We start from the raw sequence: 18909 nt of genomic DNA, 5'->3' as shown, positions 1-18909 counted from the left end.
CTGAACAAACCGAGGGAATCTGGTGCAAATCTGGCAACTTTTACAGTAGTGGTTCTCCACTCGCTGAGCTCCCCAGCGTAGCTCATCAATGGTCGGACTGAGTGAGCCAGTGTTCTGGGTCGGGCCTCCACAGTGGCTGCAGGGCAAACAGTCCACCCAGGAGAAAAACTCATATTTGAACCACCTCAGCAACTCCAGCACCAGGAAGTCCTCTTTCCCTAGTACACATTCTTTAAAAATGCCATAAGAGAGCCATTAATTTCCATTATTCTGGATACATTGCGATATGTTGAGTAGGTATGTAAAGTATTTGGAACCCCTTGAATTTTTCACTGTTCGTTTTCTATTGCAGCCTTTAAATGCAACCCTATGGGGGCACAAGCCACTGAAATCTGTAGGCCGGTCCTAAGCCGGGATAAATGCAGAGGGTTGCATCTGGAAGGGCATCTGGCGTAAAACTGTGCCAGAAAAATGAGCATTCATCTAAAGAATACCATACCGGATCAGTCGTGGCCCGGGTTGACAACCCCTGCCCCCGGCACCGTTAACCTGCAGGGCGTCGGGGGAAATTCAACGACTGTGGGTCCAAGACAGAGAGGAGGAAACTGGATTCGTCGGCAGAAGAAGAGGAATGCAGAGACCCTACAACTTTGAATGTATGGACTATTATAGGAAAAGCTCAGGAGTTGGGTGAGATGATGATGAGGAGAAAGGTTAATATATTGTGCATCAAACAGAGCAGGTGGAAAGGTGAATAAGGCTAGAAGTCTCGGAGCAGGATTTAAATTATTTTACCATGGAGTAGGTGTGAAGAGACAGGGACTCACTTAAAAGGAAGAGCTGGCTAAGAACGACATGGAAGTGGAAGCGTATCAGATCGAGTGATGATGAAACTTGAAATTGAGTGTGTAATTTATAATGTGATTATCGGCTATGGCCCACAGGTAGGATGTGACTTCAAGTTGAAAGAGAAATTATGGAAGTAACAAGATGAAGTAGTTCCGAGCATCCCAGACAGAGAGAAAGTTGTGATAGCTGCATATTGTATGGACATGTTGGTGAAGGAAACAGCGGCAATGAAGAAGTGATGGATAAGGTTGATATATTGTGCATCCAAGAGAGCAGGTGGGAAGGTAGTAATGCTAGAAGTTTAGAAGAAAGATTAAGTTGGTGTTATTTTAAAAGCAGAGCTGGCTAAGAATGTCTTGGAGGTGAAAAAAGTATCAAATTGAGTGATGAGACTAAAATTTGAAATTGAGGGTGTTATTTATAATGTGATTCGCGGCTATGCCCCACAGTTAAGATGTGCAAGAGTTGAACGAGAAATTTGAGAAGGAACGAGATGAAGTAGTTCTGAGCATCCCAGACAGAGAGAGAGTTGTGATTGGTGCAGATTGTAATGGACATATCGGTAAAGGAAACAGGGGCGATGAAGAAGTGATGGGTAAGTACGGCATCCAAGAAAGGAACTTTGATGGACAGATGGTGGTGGACTTAGCAAAAAGGATGGAGATGGCTATAGTGAACACTAATTTCCAGAAGAGGCAGGAAAATACAGTGACCTAAAAGAGCGGAAGTAGAAGCACGCAGGTGGTTTATATTTTGGCCAGACTATGTAATCTGAAGGAGGTTACAGACTGCAAAGTAGTGGTGGGGGAGAGTGTAGCTCGACAGCATAGGTTGGTGGTGTGTAGGATAACTCTGGCGGTCGGTCGGAAGATTAAGATGACAAAGGTAGAGCAGAGAACCATGTGGTGGAAGCTGAGAAAAGAAGAATGTTGTGCGGCGTTTGGGGAAAAAGGTGAGACGGGCTCTCAGTGGACAGAAGGAGCTCCTGAAGACTGGACTACTACAGCCAAGGTGATGAGAGAGACAGGCAGGAGAGTACTTGGTGTGTCTTCTGGTAGTAAAGGGGCAAAGGAGACTTGGTGGTGGAACCCCAAAATACAGGAAGTCATACAAGGAAAGAGGTGGAGAAGAAGAAGTGGAACACTGAGAGGACTTAGGAGACATGAAAGGAATCCATTGAGATGCGACGTAGGGCAAAGGTAGAGGTGGCGAAGGCTAAACATAAGGCATATGACGACATGTACACCAGGTTGGACACGAAAGAAGAGAGAAAAGGATCTCTAAAGGTTGCCCAGAGAGATGGATAGACATGGGAAGGATGTGCAGGAGGTCAGGGTGATTATGGATAATGATGGAAATGTGTTGACTGGTGCCAGTAGAGTGCTACATAGATGGAAAGAAAACTTTGAGAAGTTGATGAATGGAGAAAATGAGAGAGAAGGAAGAGTAGAAGAGGCAAGTGTGTGGACGAGGAAGTCACAATGATTAGAAAGGGGGAGGTTAGAAAGGCACTACAGAGAATGAAAAATTGAAAGGCAGTTGTCTTGATGACAAACCGGTGGAAGTGTGGAAGCAATTTGGAGAGGTGGCTGTGGAGTTTTTGGCCAACTTATTCAATAGAATACTAGCGAGTGAGAAGATGCCTGAAGAATGGAGGAAAAGTGTCCCAGTTCCCATTTTTAAGAACAAAGGCAACTTGCAGAGCTGTTGGAATGATAGAGGAACAACGTTGATGAGCCACACAATGAAGTTATGGGAAAGAGACATGGAGGGTAGACTCAGGACGGAAGTAAGTATCTGCGAGCAACAGCATCGTTTCCTGCTTAGAAAGAGTACCACAGATGCATTATTTGCCTTGGGGATGCTAGTGGAAAACTACGGAGAAGGTCGGAAGGATCTACATTGTGACTTTGTGGATCTTGAGAAAGCCAATGACTGAGTACCAAGAGAAGAACTGTGGTACTGCATGCTTGAATCTGGTGTGGCAGAGAAATATGTGCTCTTCATCATTCAGGTTTATTCAGGTGATGAAGTTGTACAAAATTATGGATGTCGTTCCATTTAGCGCAGATAGCCTTAATATCGGCACTTGAGACATCCTTCCTGCCTTCAGCCTCATCAGACAACATCTCCCTTCCTCGCCAACACTATCCCCAGCTATCTGCTGCACGTTCACAAAAATAAGAAGCAACTTTTCGACTTCCTCCAACAACATAGTTTGCTTTGAGGGCATCCTTGCGTTTCAGGAAGGTGCTGCTCAATTTGAAGAAAATATGTCACTACAGTACTGAGAAACGTACGCGAGCAGAGGAGTGTGTGAGTCAACTGGTTGCGCCGCACCTAATGCACGCGGTCGTGCCGGTTACGTCTTTTCCATTTTTTTTCAGGGGTGCAAAAAACAAATTGTCGTGGGTCAGCTGGTCGGGGTGTTCAAAAACCAAAGCAAAAAAAAATCTCAAAATTTTTGTTCGAAAAACCGATTTGTACAAAAACTAAGACGTTCAAAAACCGAGCTAAAACTGTCCGTGCGTGAATGAGAGGGGTAGAGGGGGATGAGTGAGGCTCCAGGGAGAAGAGATAGTAAGGGTGGACAACTTGAAATACCTGGTGTCAACAATCCAGAGCAATGGTCAGTATTGTAAGTAAGAAACAGCTCTAAGCAGGTTGGAAAACCTGGCGGAAGGTGTCTGGTGTGTCATGTGACAGAAGAGTCTCTGCAAGGATGGAGGGCAACGTTTATAAAACAGTGATGTGGCTGGCCATGCTGTATGGATTATGGACTGTGGCATTGAAGAGACCAGAGGAAGCAGAACTGGAGGTGACAGAAATGAAGATGAGGTTCTCGCTTGGAGTGAACAGGTTGGATAGGATTAGAAAGGAGCTCATTAGAGGGACAGCCAAAGTTGGATGTTTTGGAGACAAGGTTCGAGAGAGCACTCCAATAGGTTTGGACGAGTGAGTGAGTATATTGATCAAAGGGTGCTGAGTATGGAGCTGCCAGGCAATATACAGAGAGGAAGACCAAAGAGAAGGTTGATGGATGTTGTGAGGGAAGACTTGAGGGCAGTTGGTGTTATAGAGGAAGATGCATAGATGGAAAAAGATGACACGCTGTGGCGACCCCTAACGGGATAAGCTGAAAGGAAAAGGAAGTATTGCAACCCATTCATTCAGCAGCATCGCCAGATAAAAGTTGTGGGTTCTCTTCCGGAAAATACGGGAAATGATTTTGAGCAAATGGCTGCATATATCTCTATTGGGGCTTGAATAATTTCCATGGCCACTATGTCTTCACATACATAAACATTTGATTTCATTGTGAGTTGTACCTGTCTCAGCCTCTTGAGCAAACTTCATCTTTTTCTCGGCAGTAGAGGACAGTAGCTTGTAAGGAATGTAGCTTCTGGCTTTCTGCTGTAGCTCAGAGTTCTCGTACAGCAGCACGTGTTTAAAGTTTGACTGAAGAGTCACAAAGAAGTTCACGCTGCTCACCTGCCAGACAAATATAACACGAATGCTTCAATAAGGAAGGGGGGGAGATATATTTCAAGTACAGAGGGAGGAAAAGTACTGCATTTGGACTTTTTGATATTTCAGAAATTTCTCCATGATTTGGTTTATATAATGCAGTCTAATCTGTCTAAATCACAAAAATATAATATTATAAAATATTATATTATTATAATATAAAAATATTCTTCTTAAATTAAGACACAAACCATTACCAATATACATTTGTATAAGTTATAATGTAATTATTCACAGCACAGGAGGGCGGGAGGGAACTAAGTGAATTTAACAACTTGTTTCACTTGTTGACTTTCCATTGCCAACAATAACCTGAACCAAACATTTCTTGAAGTTGTAGATTATGAAAGAACAACAATCCAGATGAATTTTGGACCATTCATCTGGACAAAACTGTTGAAGCACAGCAATATTCCTGGGATGTCTGATGTGAGTAGCTCTCTCGAGGTCATACCTCAGCATCTTAGTACGGTTGATGTGATGGCAGGACTGAGTCACTACAGCACATGTATTTTCTTCTTCTTCCATTCTCTTGATGTTTTTGTGTTTTGGAGCTTGTCCTTTTGCAATACCTATCATCTTTTGACCTTCATCTTTTGGACATATGGCTTTAAGTTCCTTTCACTTTAAGTTACGCGATCTGATCCCTGGCTACAGAAACAAGCTCTAGGGACATGGAATGTCACCTCTTAGGCAGGGAAGGAGCGCGAGTTAGTCCGTGAGGTCGAGAAGTTCTGACTACATATAGTCGGACTCGACTCCACCTAGCGATTGGACTCTGGCACCACTCCTCTCGTGAGGGGTTGGACTCTGTTCCACTCTGGAGTTGCCCACGGGGAGAAACCCAGAGTAGGTGTGGGTGAAGTTATTGCCACCCAGCTCGGGGCCCTGTACACTGGGGTTTACCCCGCTGGATGAGAGCGTAGCCTCCCTCCACCTGTAGGTAGGGGGATGGGTCCTGACTGTTTGTGCTTACGCACCAAACAGCAGTTCAGAGTACCCACCCTTTTTGGAGTCTTTAGAGGGAGTGCTGGAGAGCATCCCGTTTGGCGACTCCATCATTCTGCTGGGGGACTTCAATGCCCACATGGGCAATGAAAGTGAGACATGGAAGGGCGTGATTGGGAATAACGGCCCTACCCAGATCAGAATTCGAGTGGTGTTCTGTTACTGGACTTCTGTGCTCATCATCATGGATTGTCCATAACGAACAAATTGTTCAGGCATAAGGGTGTTCACATGGCACCAAGACACCCTCGGTCACAGTTCGATGATCGACTTTGTGGTCATCCGCATGTCTTGGACACTCAGGTGAAGAGAGAGGCAAAGCTGCAACGAGCCGGCATTTTGGCTAACACGAAGGAACAATGAGCTACCTTCCCGGAGGTAAAACTAATGGAAACAAACGAGTCCACTTGGGGGCGCCACTGTCCTTTAAGTCACTTCCTGCTTCTTCTCGAAAAATTTCTCGAGAGGATTTTCATGGCGGGAGTTACAAAAAGCTGTATACGTCAAAATCATGTTTTGTGGTGAAAAAAACGCATGGTCCCATATTGGCTGACATTTTTTTCATTAATTACATACTAAAAATCATCAATTTCATGACAGGAGCCCTTTAATGTGAAGATGCTCTGAGCGGTGGTTTTGTAGAAAGCCAGAAACAGATTGGCTTCCAGATTGTTCTTCTTAAGCACTCTCAGGAAGCAGAGTTGCTGCTGGGCCTTTTTCACCTTTGCAATAGTATATACAGTCCAGGTCAGGTAATCTGTGATGTTGAAATCCAGGAATCTGAGTGGACCCTCTGCACACACTCCCCAGTCATGAACAGTGGGACGGAGTCTATGCGGCATAGTCCGGAAGTCCAGGATGATATCCTTTGTTTTTGTTGTGTTTAATGTGAGGTTAATTGTTAAACACCACTTCCAACACATTTCCAATCTAATCTCTGTAGGCAGACTGAACTCAATTTAAGATGAACCCGATCACGGTGGTACGAGGGTCATTCAATAAATAAGGTGAATTTTTCGTTACAATGACTTCTAATTAAGATAGAAGCTTACTTTTTTATACATTTGTTTTACTTTTTCACCTGGATTTAATTTATTTTGCAGATGAAAAAAAACAGTTTTGGCGATTAAAAAAAGATGGCCAACCAAGAAGCATGCTAAAGGTTAGAACAGCAGTCAGTTGTCAGGTTTTTGGTTGCTGAAGGATGCAAACCAGCTGGAGTTCATAGGAAAATCTCAACTCTGTACGGTGCCACGTTTCAGGTAAAAAAATATCTACAAGTGGGCTAAATCGTTGAAAGGACGGAGCAGTGTTGAGGATGAAGACAGGCTGGGGAGCCCTACAGAAGTGAGGTCTCCTGAGGTGATCAAATCAGTCAATGACCTCATTCGGTCTAACAGAAGGGGGACAGTGGATGACATTGCAAGGACTTTGAGCTTATCTGTTGGAACAGCACACAAAATTGCCCACAATGACCTCGTCAAATCAAAGGTCAACTGTGGTGGTGCCAAAGATGCCTACTGCTAAGCACAAACAGCACAGGGTTGAGTTGTCCCAGCAGTGTCTCTTCCGCGAGGAGAAAAATGGTGATGGGTTTCTGAAGGTTGTCACATGTGACATCATGGGTTTGGCACTATGAGCCTGTGCTCCATGGAGTAGAAGCACCCAGACTCTCCATTGAAGAAGTAATTTAAGTCCCAGCGGTGCACAAAGAATGGGATGTTCACTGGTTTTAGGGATATGCAAGGCACAATCACCATTTCATTCGTTGAGAAGCGAAACACAGTGAACAGTGCCAACTACTGCTGTCTGCTGAGGAAGGTCAAGAAAGAAAAAAATTAAGAACGAACGCAAGGGTCATATGTCAGAAGGAGTCATATTGCATTTTGACAATACAAGGCCTCACACAGCAGCCCAAACAGTGCAGACCATCAATGAGCTGGGCTTGGAACTGCTATCTCATCCCCCTTATAGCCCAGACCTCACCCCTTCAGACATTCACCTGGTTGGTCCCTTGAAAGCATTCACAAGAGGAACAAAGTTTGAAAGGGACAATGAAGTCAAAAGTGTTGTGAGCGACTCGCTGAGACATTTCAAACATTTTTACATCGAAGGAATAAGGAAGCTTGTGCACAGATGGGAAAAGTGTGTGACAGTGCTGGGAACCAACATAGATTTTTTTTTTTTTTTAAAGTCAGCTTGTTTTATGTATTAGAAATCCTTACACCGAAAAATTCCCTTTGTTTATTGAATGACCGTTGTATCATCAGCAAACACTTGGGTGAAGAAAGCTGTCAAATGATCACCACCTGGTGGTGAATTGGCTCTGATGGTTGAGGACAATGCTAATCCAACGTGCCAGGCCAAAACTTATCGTGAGGGTCTGCCGGGAATGACTGGCAGATTCCCCTGTCAGAAGGAGTTTCAACTCCCACCGTTGAAAGAATTTTGCTCATATTCTGGGGGAGGTGAGGGACATTGAGTCCAAGTGCACGATGTTCCGCGGCTCAAATGCTGAGGTGGCCAACCGGAACTATGCTGAAAGGTGGTCGGTGCCTGTTGTGGCGGCAACCCCCGAACATCTTGGTGGACACAAACAGTGAGCGATGCCATTGGGCTGAAGGAGACCTATTGAGCTTTTTTTGGCCTGTGGGACTCTTGATGCAACTGATAGGTACACGCGGGCCAGGCGAAAAGCAGCTGTGGAAGTTGCTGAGGCAAAAACCTGGGTGTGGGATGAGTTCGGTGAGGCCATGGAGAACAACTTCAAGACAGCTTCAAGGTAACTCTGGTCCACCATCCAGTGTCTCAGGAGGGGGAAGCAGGATGGGGCACTGCTGACCTCGACTCGGGACGTTGTGAGTCGGTGGGGAGAATACTTCAAAGACCTCCAAAATTATTCTAACAAGTGGACCAGCTCTCCACCCTCGGCAGGATCCTTCAGGGTGCATGGGAGTTCATTCAATCAATCCACATGTGTTTTGCGGACTTGGAGAAGGCATTCGACCGTGTGCCAAGGAGAGTACCGAACCCCGATACGGGCTGCTTGGTCCCTGTACGACCGATGTGAGAGTTTCGTTTACATTGCTGGCAGTAAGTCGCACTCGTTTCCGGTGAGAGTTAGACTCCACAAAGGCTGCCCTTTGTCACCAATTTTGTTCAAAACTTTTATGGATAGAATCTCAGCCGAGCCCGAGGGGGGGTCTGGTTTGGTGGCCTCAGCATCGCGTCTTCTTTGCAGATGATGTGGTTCTGTTGGCTTCATCAAGCCGTGATCGCCAATGCTCACTGCAGCAGTTTGTAGCAGAGTGTGAAGCGGCTGGGATCAGAATCAGCAACTCCAAAACTGAGACCATGGTCCTCTGTCGGAAAAGGCTGCGGTGTCTTTTCCAAGTCAGGGATGAGAACCTCCCCCAAATGGAGGAGTTCTACTGTCTTTGGGTCTTGTTCACGAGTGAGGGAAGAATGGAGTGGGAAATCGACAGACTGATCGGTGCAGCATCTGCAGTTATACGGACTTTGTATCGATCCGTTGTGGTAAAGAGAGAGCTAAGTTGAAAGGCAAAGCTCTCAATTTACCAGTCGATCTATGTTACCATTACCTATGGTCGCGAGCTGTGTGTACATACACGTGCTAAATTTCAGTCATTCGGATAAAATGAGAACCTGTTCAAAAAATTCTTTGATAAATAAGAGCCTTGGTTACTCTGTCTTCCTCTCGTGCACCACATGAACTGTTGCACTTATTTCAAGAGAGGCGCTGGGCACATCAACTGACACTGAGAACCCCGGCTTCGCCACGCCCTCACTCGGGTGTGCCACTGATCCATACAGTACAATCAGATCTGGAGAATGAGCTCAACAAGGCTGGGAACAGAGCTCGAAATCTGATTGAGTAACAAGACTCCATTGACTTTATTTGCTTCAATATAGGCATTCTCGAGACCCACTATCATTCATCAACTTTAACAAAAATTTTACAAGTTTTCAAGTTTTAGAGAAGTTTTGCTCAAATTGTTGGGAGACTGTTTTCCTTCCCTCCTCCTCATCTCCTCGCTCACCCAACAGAAGTTCAGTATATAATCGTGTATTTACATTTGATTAGTTGAAATTGTTGTCACTTTCAGAAGTTGTGAACATATTACCAGTGGTGAAGATTGTGTAGGAACTGATGAGACTGCTTGGCTTGATGAAGCTGGGCTTTGTACTTGAGCCTCAGTCAAAAGGTGAATATGCTGCCCTCCATTAAGTCTTTGGTCTCTTTGAGCAGCTATGGACTCCCTGATTACCTTCAGTTGGTCCAATGATGCAGACTTTGGAAACACCAAGTGCGTGTCAGCCTATGATAGAAAATATCTCAAAAGTCAATGTGACAGAAGAATACATCACTTCAAAAACAAACGGGTTTCAAACATTTAATGGTGGCTAAAATTAAGCAACATATTAATACAAAAATACTGTAAAACTGACGATCAGGCTTGTGCATGCGACATTGGAATTGAATGGTGTGAAATACAGTCAAAGTGTTACTTGTGAGGCAGTAGACATTTTACCTCTTCAAAACCCATCTCAAAGAGACATTCCACAGCACCGTTGATTGGTAACAACTTGCTAGAAAAAGTAGGATTGCCTACACGGATTGATCTGTATTTTTCCACATTCGGATCCCTGTTGAAAAAGATTATATTTTACATTGTACATGTGGCCACACATTCTGATTCTACGCCCTTCAATTAGTATAAACATCTTTAAGTACTATATTCTCTCAGATGTGTGTAATTCACCCTAACCCATGATTTGACGTAAAAATACATCAGTTGATATACATACATGCATACAAAGACACAGTAAGTTATAGTGGCTCCAAATGCATTATACCAGTTAGAGTAGATAACTATTGCATTAGCTTCTCATAACTATGAATTTACACTGCTTGTCGAAGTCTCAAGTGACAGCTTTCCTGGAATGTCACTCAACTATACTCTTTGGATTGTAGTTAAATACTGGACTCTTGAGTCACACACATAAATGAAACATTTACATGGGATCTGTGCCAGTGCTGCCACTGTATATTATGAGTACATACACGACAGAATCAACTACCACCATACTACAAGCTAGGCCTCATTTGCAAAAATGAGACGAGATGACAGCATTGCAGAAATCTTGAACACAGTGACAAAAGCACTAAATGATGAGGAAGCAGTCATCATGAACAACGACGATCCCGACACAATTCGAACAGCTTACACCTCCTATGTGCAAGCATTGACTGCCTAACATGAACTTCAAGGCCGAAATATTACACAATAAGATAATCTGACTGTTTTTGTCACGTTTTTGCCAATTCTAACAAGTCTAACAAATGTCAGATTTTCTGATATATACCGAACAATGCAACTAAAACACAGGTTTAAATACATGCTATTTTTAATCTACTTTAAACAAGATACATCACAACTGTAAAGTCAGGATCGTTGTAAACGGAGAGGAACTCGATTGACGACCATACCTTAAAATATTGTCGGCGTATGAAAGTAACAACTTGCACACGTCAAAGAAGACTTCATTTGAATTTTCACATAATACCGTAACTGCTGGTGTCAATGCCATCTATAGCTGTTTGGCTTTGTGTTTTTTGTTGTTGCAGATAAGACCAGTGTAAAATTGGATTTAGTTGTTCGAGGCCCTCCGCGTTTGACGATATCGTCGCAATACGGCAGGTCCACTCGGACAAACAACATTGAACAAAACAGATGAGGTCATTCTCTTATTATTTGCAGTCCCAGACGTCCTCGAACATTTGTCAAATTACAGAACAAAGAAATACAACGAAATACATTGAACTTTATGATTTTTTTATATGGATAACGTACCTTTTCTGAATGAAAAACTCGGAATCTTTCAAAAATCAATACATGTGTTCCTTTTATTTAAAATATTTTTGGGCAACTCAATTTTCCACAAACCAAAAAGCCATTTGAAATTAGTGATTCTTTTTCCATCTTATTTTGTTAAAATTCATTCATCCCCTCCTCGAGCTGTCACCTTCTTGTGGTGGAGGGGTTTGTGTGTCCCGATGATTCTCGGACCAAAGTTGTCTGGGGCTTCATACCCCTGGGAGGGGTCACCCATGGGAAAAAGGTTCTTGGTGAGGGACCAGACAAAGTACGACTCCAAAACTTCTATGACGGGTACAAAAAGTGGAACTTGGTTTCCCTTCCCTTTCCCTTTCACCGGGGCCCTCCTCTGGAGCCAGGCCTGGAGGTGGGGCTCGAAGGCTTGGTGGCTGGGTCTGCACCCATGGCGCTCGGCCGGGCACACCCCGAAAGGGTAACATGGGTCCCCTTTCCCATGGGCTCACCACATGTCAGAGGGGCCATAGGGGTCAGGTGCGATGTGAGCTCGGCGGTGGCCAAGGGCGGGGACCTTGGTGATCCGATCCCTGGCTACCAAAACTAGCTCTAGGGAAATGGAATGTCACCTCTTTGGCAGCGAAGGAGCCCGAGTTAGTGCGTGAGGGCGAGAAATTCTGACTAAATATAGTTGGACTCGGCTCTTGGGCTCTGGTACCACTCCTCTTGAGAGGAGTTGGACTCGATTCCACTCTGGAGTTGCCCACGGTGAGAGACGCCGAGCAGTTGTGGGTATACTTATTGCCCCCCGGCTGAGGGCCTGTACGTTGGGGTTTACCCCGGTGGATGAGAGAGTAGCCTCCCTCCGACTTCAGGTAGGGGTACGGGTCCTGACTGTTGTTTGTGCTTATGGACCAAACACCAGTTCAGAGTACCCACCCATTTCCATAGAGGGATGCTGGAGACCGCCCCCTCTGGCGACTCCATCATTCTGCTGAGGGATTTCAATGCCCACGTGGGCAAGGACAGTAAGACCTGGAAGGGCATGATTGGAAAGAAAGCCTTCCCCCGATCAGAACCTGAGTGGTCTTCTGTTACTAGACTTCTGTGCTCAACACGGATTGTCCATAACGAATACCATGTTCTGGCATAAGGGTGTCCACATGTCCACCTGGCACCAGGATACCCTAGGTCGCAGTTCGATGATTGACTTTGTGGTCGTGTCATTGGACTTGCGACCACAGGTGTTGGAAACTCGGGTGAAGAGAGGGGGAGAGCTCTCAACCGATCACCACCTGGTGGAGAGTTGGCTCTGATGGTGGGGGAAGATGCCAGTCCGACGTGGAAGGCCCAAATGTATTGTGAGGGTCTGCTGGGAACGGCTGGCAGATTTCCCTGTCAGAAGGAATTTCAACTCCCACCTCCGAAAAAACTTTGCTCACATCCCAGAGGAGGGGGGACATTGAGTCTGAGTGGACGATGTTCCGCGGCTCCATTGCTGAGGCGGCCGACCGAAGCTATGCTGTAAGGTGGTCGGTGCCTGTCGTGGCGGCAACCTGGAAAGACGTTGGTGACCACCAACAGTGAGGGAAGCTGTCAAGCTGAAGGAGTTCTATTGCGCATTCTTGGCCTGTGGAACTCTTGAGGCAGCTGATAGGTACCAGCTGCCCAAGCAGAATGGAGCTCCAGTGGTCACTGAGGAAAAAAAAAAAAAACGGGCGTGGGAGGTCATGGAGAACGACTTTAAGACAGCTTCAAGGAAATTCTGGTCCACCATCTGGCGTCTGAGGAGGGGGAAGCAGTGCACTGTCAACACTGTGTCTAGTGGTGATGGGGCACTGCTGACCTCAACTCGGGATGTTGTGAGTCGGTGGGGAGAATACTTCGAAGACCTCAATTCCACCAACACGCCTTCCCAAGAGGAAGCTGAGTCTGGGTGCTCTGAGGCGGGCTCTTCAATCTCTGGAGTTGAGGTCACCGTGATGGTTAAAAAGCTCCTTGGTAGCATGGCCCCGGGGGTGGGTGAGATTCGCCTGGAGTTCCTAAAGGCTCTGGATGATGTGGGGCTGTCCTGGTTGACATACCTCTGCAACATCACGTGGACATCGGGGACAGTGCCTCTGGATTGGCAAACTGGGGTGGTGGTTCCCCTTTTTAAGAAAGGTGACCGGAGGGTGTGTTCCAACTATTGGGGGATCACACTCATCATCCTCCTTGGTAATGTCTATTCAGGAGTACTGGAGATAAGGGTCCGTCGGGAAGTCGAATCTCGGATTCAGGAGGAGCAATGTGATTTTTGTGCTTGCCGTGGAACAGTGGACCAGCTCTACACCCTTGGCAGGGTCCTCAAGGGTGCATGGGAGTTTGCCCAACCACCCAATCTACATGTGTTTTATGGACTTGGAGAAGGCGTTCGACCGTGTCCCTTGGGGAGTGCTGTGGGGGGTTCTTCAGGAGTATGGGGTTCTGAACCCCCTTTATACGAGCGGTTCGATCTCTATACGACAGTTGTCAGAGTTTTGTCTGCATTGCTGGCAATAAACCGGACTTGTTTCCGGTGAGAGTTGTCAACAATTTTGTTCATAACTTTTATGGACAGAATTTCTAGGTGCAGCCGAGGCGTAGAGTGTGTCTGGTTTGGTGACTTCAGCTTCGCATCTCTGCTCTTTGCAGATGATGTGTTTCTGTTGGCAACCATTCTCATTATTATGCCTTTGCCTGGGAGTCCTGGATTTGGGACCAGTCCCTGACTGTGTGCACATGACAATGTACAATTAATGCATTTAATCCAACACCCAGTAAAAGGATATAGCCCCATCAACACAATTGCTAAACTTGGCAATTTGTACCATATTGTTGCACACTTTTGAATTTTTCAAACCAACCTTTGCTTGCCAAAAACCCTGTACCCCGAGGGGGTGAATCCCTCATTGCAGCTTGAGGTTCATTATTACACATTTGGGTTCCTTATAAAAAGTTATTGAAGCGGTTTCACGGATGTTTACCACATCATTCTTATTGTGGTGCATCGCTGATTCATTGACGCCATAATGGTGCCACAAAGCTTAACTTTGCTGTCTTTGATCATCTCCAAAAGTTTTACTTTTTCGCTGATGGTCAGCATCTTCCTCAGTCATCGGGCCGTTTTTCTGTAATCCTCAAAAGCAAATGCAGCTCCCTCCTCTTCCTCAGTCACCGGGCCGTTTTCTGCAATCCGCTGTCCACAAAACAAACGCAGCTCCCTTTTCAAACAATCGTCTTATTTTGCATCTTCCTCTTCAGCTTGGGTGCTTCGGCGGCAGCTTTAAGATCAAGCACAGCTATTTGGGGGCATTTTGACCCCGAGAGGTTGTCATTCACACACTAACAATGTAGAAAATGGTAGAGAGGGAGGGAGGTGGGGGGGGGGGGGTTGCTGAGTGGGGCTTCGATGATGCACTGCCAATCAGCTCCAAAGAGCCGATCTGGATTTTTTTGGCTTATTAAAGTAATATAGTACATATTGAAAGTCGATCTGTGTTTTTTTGTTTTTTTTTTTGTGGGAGGAGGAGCATCCATCTTCTCACAAAGCTCCTCAAAAAGTCACAAGTTCATCGTGTGTGCTTTGATGTGGTTACAAACTTTCTTTTCTTGGAAGTTGTCGGCTCTTCTACTCTCTCTTCACTGGCCCTTTTCCCCTTCGAAAAGAGACTTTCAAAAGACGTGTTTTTTACTCATTTTGCTAGCTTGTGGGGATAGATTTTGGCGCTGGAATGACTGAGATGTAACCAAAAGAATCTGGTAATTTTTCAAAATAAAAGATTGTTTAGACTTGGATAATGAATACAATGGAACTAATTAATTATTTCTTTGGTGGCCTGGTACCAATTGATCCATGGACCGGTACTGGTCCGCGGCCCGGTGGTTGGGCACCACTGTGTGAGAGAACCCTTCCTCTTTTCTTGCACAATTGTCATAAACAAATTATACTGGGCTTAACACATTACTGGTATCCTTTAATTGCTCAGTTACTGTCTTTATCCCTCAAATGTATTTTCTGTCAAGTGACTGTCTGTTGTCATACTTGGGAGGCACCAATTTGTACTGGAGACAAAATCATTGTGTGTTTTTTACATACTTTATAAATAAAGATGATTCTGATTCAGAACAGTACTCTTACTTGTGTAGAGTATTTCGCTACTTGACCCCCCTCAGGAGATCAGACAACATTCAAAATTCGATGTGGCCTTCTGTGCCTTCTGCCATCTTTGATCATATCCAAAAGTTTTACTTTTTTGCTAATTGTCATCATCTTTCTTTTCTTCTTGGACACTCTGGAGGAAGCTTTCACATCAGCATAGTGCTTTGGTCGCATTGTGGTCATGGGACGTATTCATAACTCGCAGGCGGGGCGTGTGCCATGGAAGGTGAGGACATCATGGAGCCTACCCGGATTGGACAGGCTTTGTACTCCGGCAGTCGGTCTACCTTGCGTCGGTCCCGGCGACGCCGGGTCTTTCCTGCTGGGTCCTGTTTTGGCCAGATGGTTCTGTCACGACCAAAATGCAGGAGTCCGGAGACGCAGAGGTAATTCGGGAAAAATGTTTATTGTTCCAAGGTTGGGGCTCGAGCAGGCAGTCAGGTGCAGCAGCCGTAGTCAGGACGTCGGGCGTAGAGAGCAGGGCAGCGGGTAGTCAGGAGTCAGTACAAGGGAGATCGATCAGAGAAGGCAGGAGTGTCAAGGGAGTCAGGCTTACGGGGTCGGTCGGAGAACGGGCGGAGGTCGGTACACACGGGTTGTTGATCAGAGATACGGGAGTGCAGGAACGGGGCATGAGTTGCAACGATCTGGGGCTGGACCAGTCGTCCCCATGGTCCTATGTACACGGGGGCCAATCAGCCAGCATGAGGTGCAGGTGTGCGCCTCCCAATCAGCGCGGCCGCGCGGGAACCCGCACAGCCAGGGCTGGACTGGCAGGACCATGACAGGTACTGCATCAGGGTTCAGCTCTGAGACCCTTCCTATCTGCAGTGATAATGGATAGGCTGACAGATGAGGTTAGACTGGAATCCCCTTGGACCATGATGTTCGCAGATGATATTGTTATATGCAGTGAAAGCAGGGAGCAGGCGGAGGAACAATTACAAAAATGAAACATGCACTGGAAAGGAGAGTAATGAAGATTAGCTGAAGTGTGTGTGTTTCTTTCGGCTTGTCACTTTCGGGGTCACCACAGCGTGTCATCTCAGATGAACGCATATATATGTTTGGCACAATTTTTACGCCGGATGCCCTTCCTGACGCAACCCTTCTCAGGGACTAAAACAGAATATATCTGCGTGAATGAGAATGGTGGAGGGGGAAGAGTGAGACTACGGGGGAAGCGATAGCAAGGGTGGACGACTTCTAATATTTAGGGTCAACAATCCAGAGCAATGGTGAGTGTGGTAAGGAAGTGAAGAAATGGGCCCAAGCAGAATGGAACAGCTGGCGGAAGGTGTCTGGTGTGTTATGTGACAGAAGAGTCACTGCTAGGATGAAGGGCAAAGTTTACGAAACAGTGGTGTACGGATAAGAGACGGTGGCACTGAAGAGACAACACGAAGCAGAACTCGAAGTAGCAGAAATGAAGATGTTGAGGTTTTCGCTCGGAGTGAGCAGGTTGGATAGGATTAGAAATGAGCTCATTAGAGGGACCGCCAAAGTTGGGTGTTTTGGAGACAAGGTTTGAGATAGCAGACTTCGATGGTTTGGAAATGTTCAAAGGCAAGAGAGTGAGTACATTGGTAGAAGGGTGCTGAGGATGGAGTTGCCAGGCAAAAGAGTGAGAGGAAGACCATAGAAAAGGTTGATGGATGTGGTGAGGGAAGACATGAGGGCAGTTGGGGTTAGAGAGAATGATGCAGGAGATAGGCTAAGATGGAAAAAGATGACACCCTGTGGCGACCCCTAATGGGACAAACCGAAAGGAAAAGAAGAATCCAGATATCATTATAAATATGATGGCATTACACTTTGTCACAGTAACACAGCAAATGTACAACATATGAACACAGGGTGAGCTGGGAAGTTCACACCAGGCGTCATCTCCAAACCCTGGAACCTTTGGTAACTCAAAGTTATTCTTTTATGTACTGTGTAGGTACTACACCTAATGTACTGATGTATCCCAACCAATAGCCAACACTTTCAGTAGTAAAGGTGTGGTAAAGTGGTAGGTCAATAATAAAGTAAAGTAGTGAAGAGGACAACCTTCTGCCTTTGGGTGCTGCGATCTTGGAGCATAAGAGCATCGGACTGAATTTCTGAACAGACCTCATTCACAGGCGAAGGTCGGAATGGTCCAAGACTACATGATGTTATGACTGGAAACAGTATTGTCCACAAGCAATAAACAACAGACGGACCGTGTTTTGAGCCATATGTGGGAGAGCGAAGCCCTGAGCCTTCCTTCTTCACCCTTATTGTTTGACTTTGTATTTATCTTGAAAATGGGCAAGTCAAACCACATGAAGCACTGAGGCTTTCCAAACAATTGTCTCGAAAAAGATTAAAATCTTCAAGGCTTCAGTGATGGTGATATCTGGTGACAACTAGAGCCATAGAAACCTCAAAAGAACACGGCTGAAGCACTCGACTGTTTCCCATGACTGATAAAAGTTCACAAAATTCTGTCTGGTCGTTCAAGTGTTTTGCTCATTCATATCAAATAATGATGACATCATTATGACAATAAAATATGCAGATGCTCTTCCCCATCATCTAAAATACATTCTTAATGAAGCCAAAGAATTGAAACACCATGACCCAAAAATCCACACTGAACGACTATGAGCCAATGCAAATCTTACAAACATTTTGAAGGAATGGACCACGATATGGCACACGGTGGCGTAGCTGTAGAGCGTTGGCTTCACAGTTCTGAGGACTGGGGTTCAAATCGGCCTCACCTGTTTGGACTTTGCATGTTCTCCTGTGCCTGTGTGAGTTTTCTCTGGGTACTCCGGTTTCCTCCCACATCCCAAAAACATGCATTAATTGGAGACTCTAGATTGCCAATTGGTGTGATTGAGGGTGCGACTGTTGTCTGTCTCCATGTCCCCTGTGATTGGCTGGAAACCACTTCAGAGTGTAACTTGCCTCCTGCCTGATAATAGCTGGGATAGAATCCAGCACTCCCGCGACCCTTGTGAGAATAAGCGATTTGGAAAATGGATGGATGAAACTGCGATGTGAAACAGCGATTACGTTTGTCACATGACACTGGTATTTTGATACCAGCTCTGACAGCGTTTCAAAAAATCTCTGATTCAGGAAGAATGACACTCGCTCCAAACCCCAGTTCACTAATTTTCGAATAAACTGTGAAACTTTACATCCTGCCAAATAGTTTTACCTCGACCAGAATAAAATACCAGGCAATGGCGGTTTATCGGGCTTGTCCTAGCTCTCTTTTCCTATCCTCTAACAACAAAAAAGGAAAACCTTGTGAAAATCAGTTGAGAAATTACCAAGTTACAACTTAATATCAGTCTATTCCCCATCAATGAGAACAATGACCACCTCAATATGGCTGTCACGTACACAAGTCACGTACGCCGGGCTGGAGTTTGGGTACATTTGTTTAGTCTATCTGAGGCTGTCTCTGCGCTTCAGAGGAAAAGTGCGCGCCATTTTCTGTGATTTTAC

The 18909-nt window shown here is 45.5% G+C and overlaps 1 protein-coding gene across 13 annotated transcripts in view; it reads right to left on the bottom strand.

The window, feature by feature from the left end:
• ngly1 (N-glycanase 1) overlaps nucleotides 1-18202 on the bottom strand; it is an 81130-nt gene extending 62928 nt beyond the window's left edge. For 6 of the 13 annotated variants that reach the window (XM_061844965.1, XM_061844995.1, XM_061845157.1 and 3 more), the window contains exons 1-5: nucleotides 10898-11129; nucleotides 9939-10053; nucleotides 9531-9725; nucleotides 4179-4341; nucleotides 11-230 (exon numbers count right to left, since the gene is read on the bottom strand). In XM_061844965.1, the coding sequence (XP_061700949.1) occupies nucleotides 11-230; nucleotides 4179-4341; nucleotides 9531-9725; nucleotides 9939-10053; nucleotides 10898-10998 (794 nt within the window). In that variant the 5' untranslated portion in view covers nucleotides 10999-11129. Of the gene's footprint in view, nucleotides 1-10; nucleotides 231-4178; nucleotides 4342-9530; nucleotides 9726-9938; nucleotides 10054-10897; nucleotides 11131-18170 lie in introns of those variants that run through there. The other 7 variants (XR_009798540.1, XM_061844402.1, XM_061844486.1 and 4 more) reach the window with 3 other exon arrangements.
• Between the last annotated feature and the right edge of the window lie 707 nt (nucleotides 18203-18909).

The sequence above is a fragment of the Syngnathoides biaculeatus genome, chromosome 1 (genome assembly GCF_019802595.1).
Source record: "Syngnathoides biaculeatus isolate LvHL_M chromosome 1, ASM1980259v1, whole genome shotgun sequence".
NCBI classification, from domain to species: Eukaryota; Metazoa; Chordata; class Actinopteri; order Syngnathiformes; family Syngnathidae; genus Syngnathoides; species Syngnathoides biaculeatus.
The sequence above is the reverse complement of the archived record's forward strand: the minus strand, read 5'-3'. Positions and strand labels throughout refer to the sequence as shown.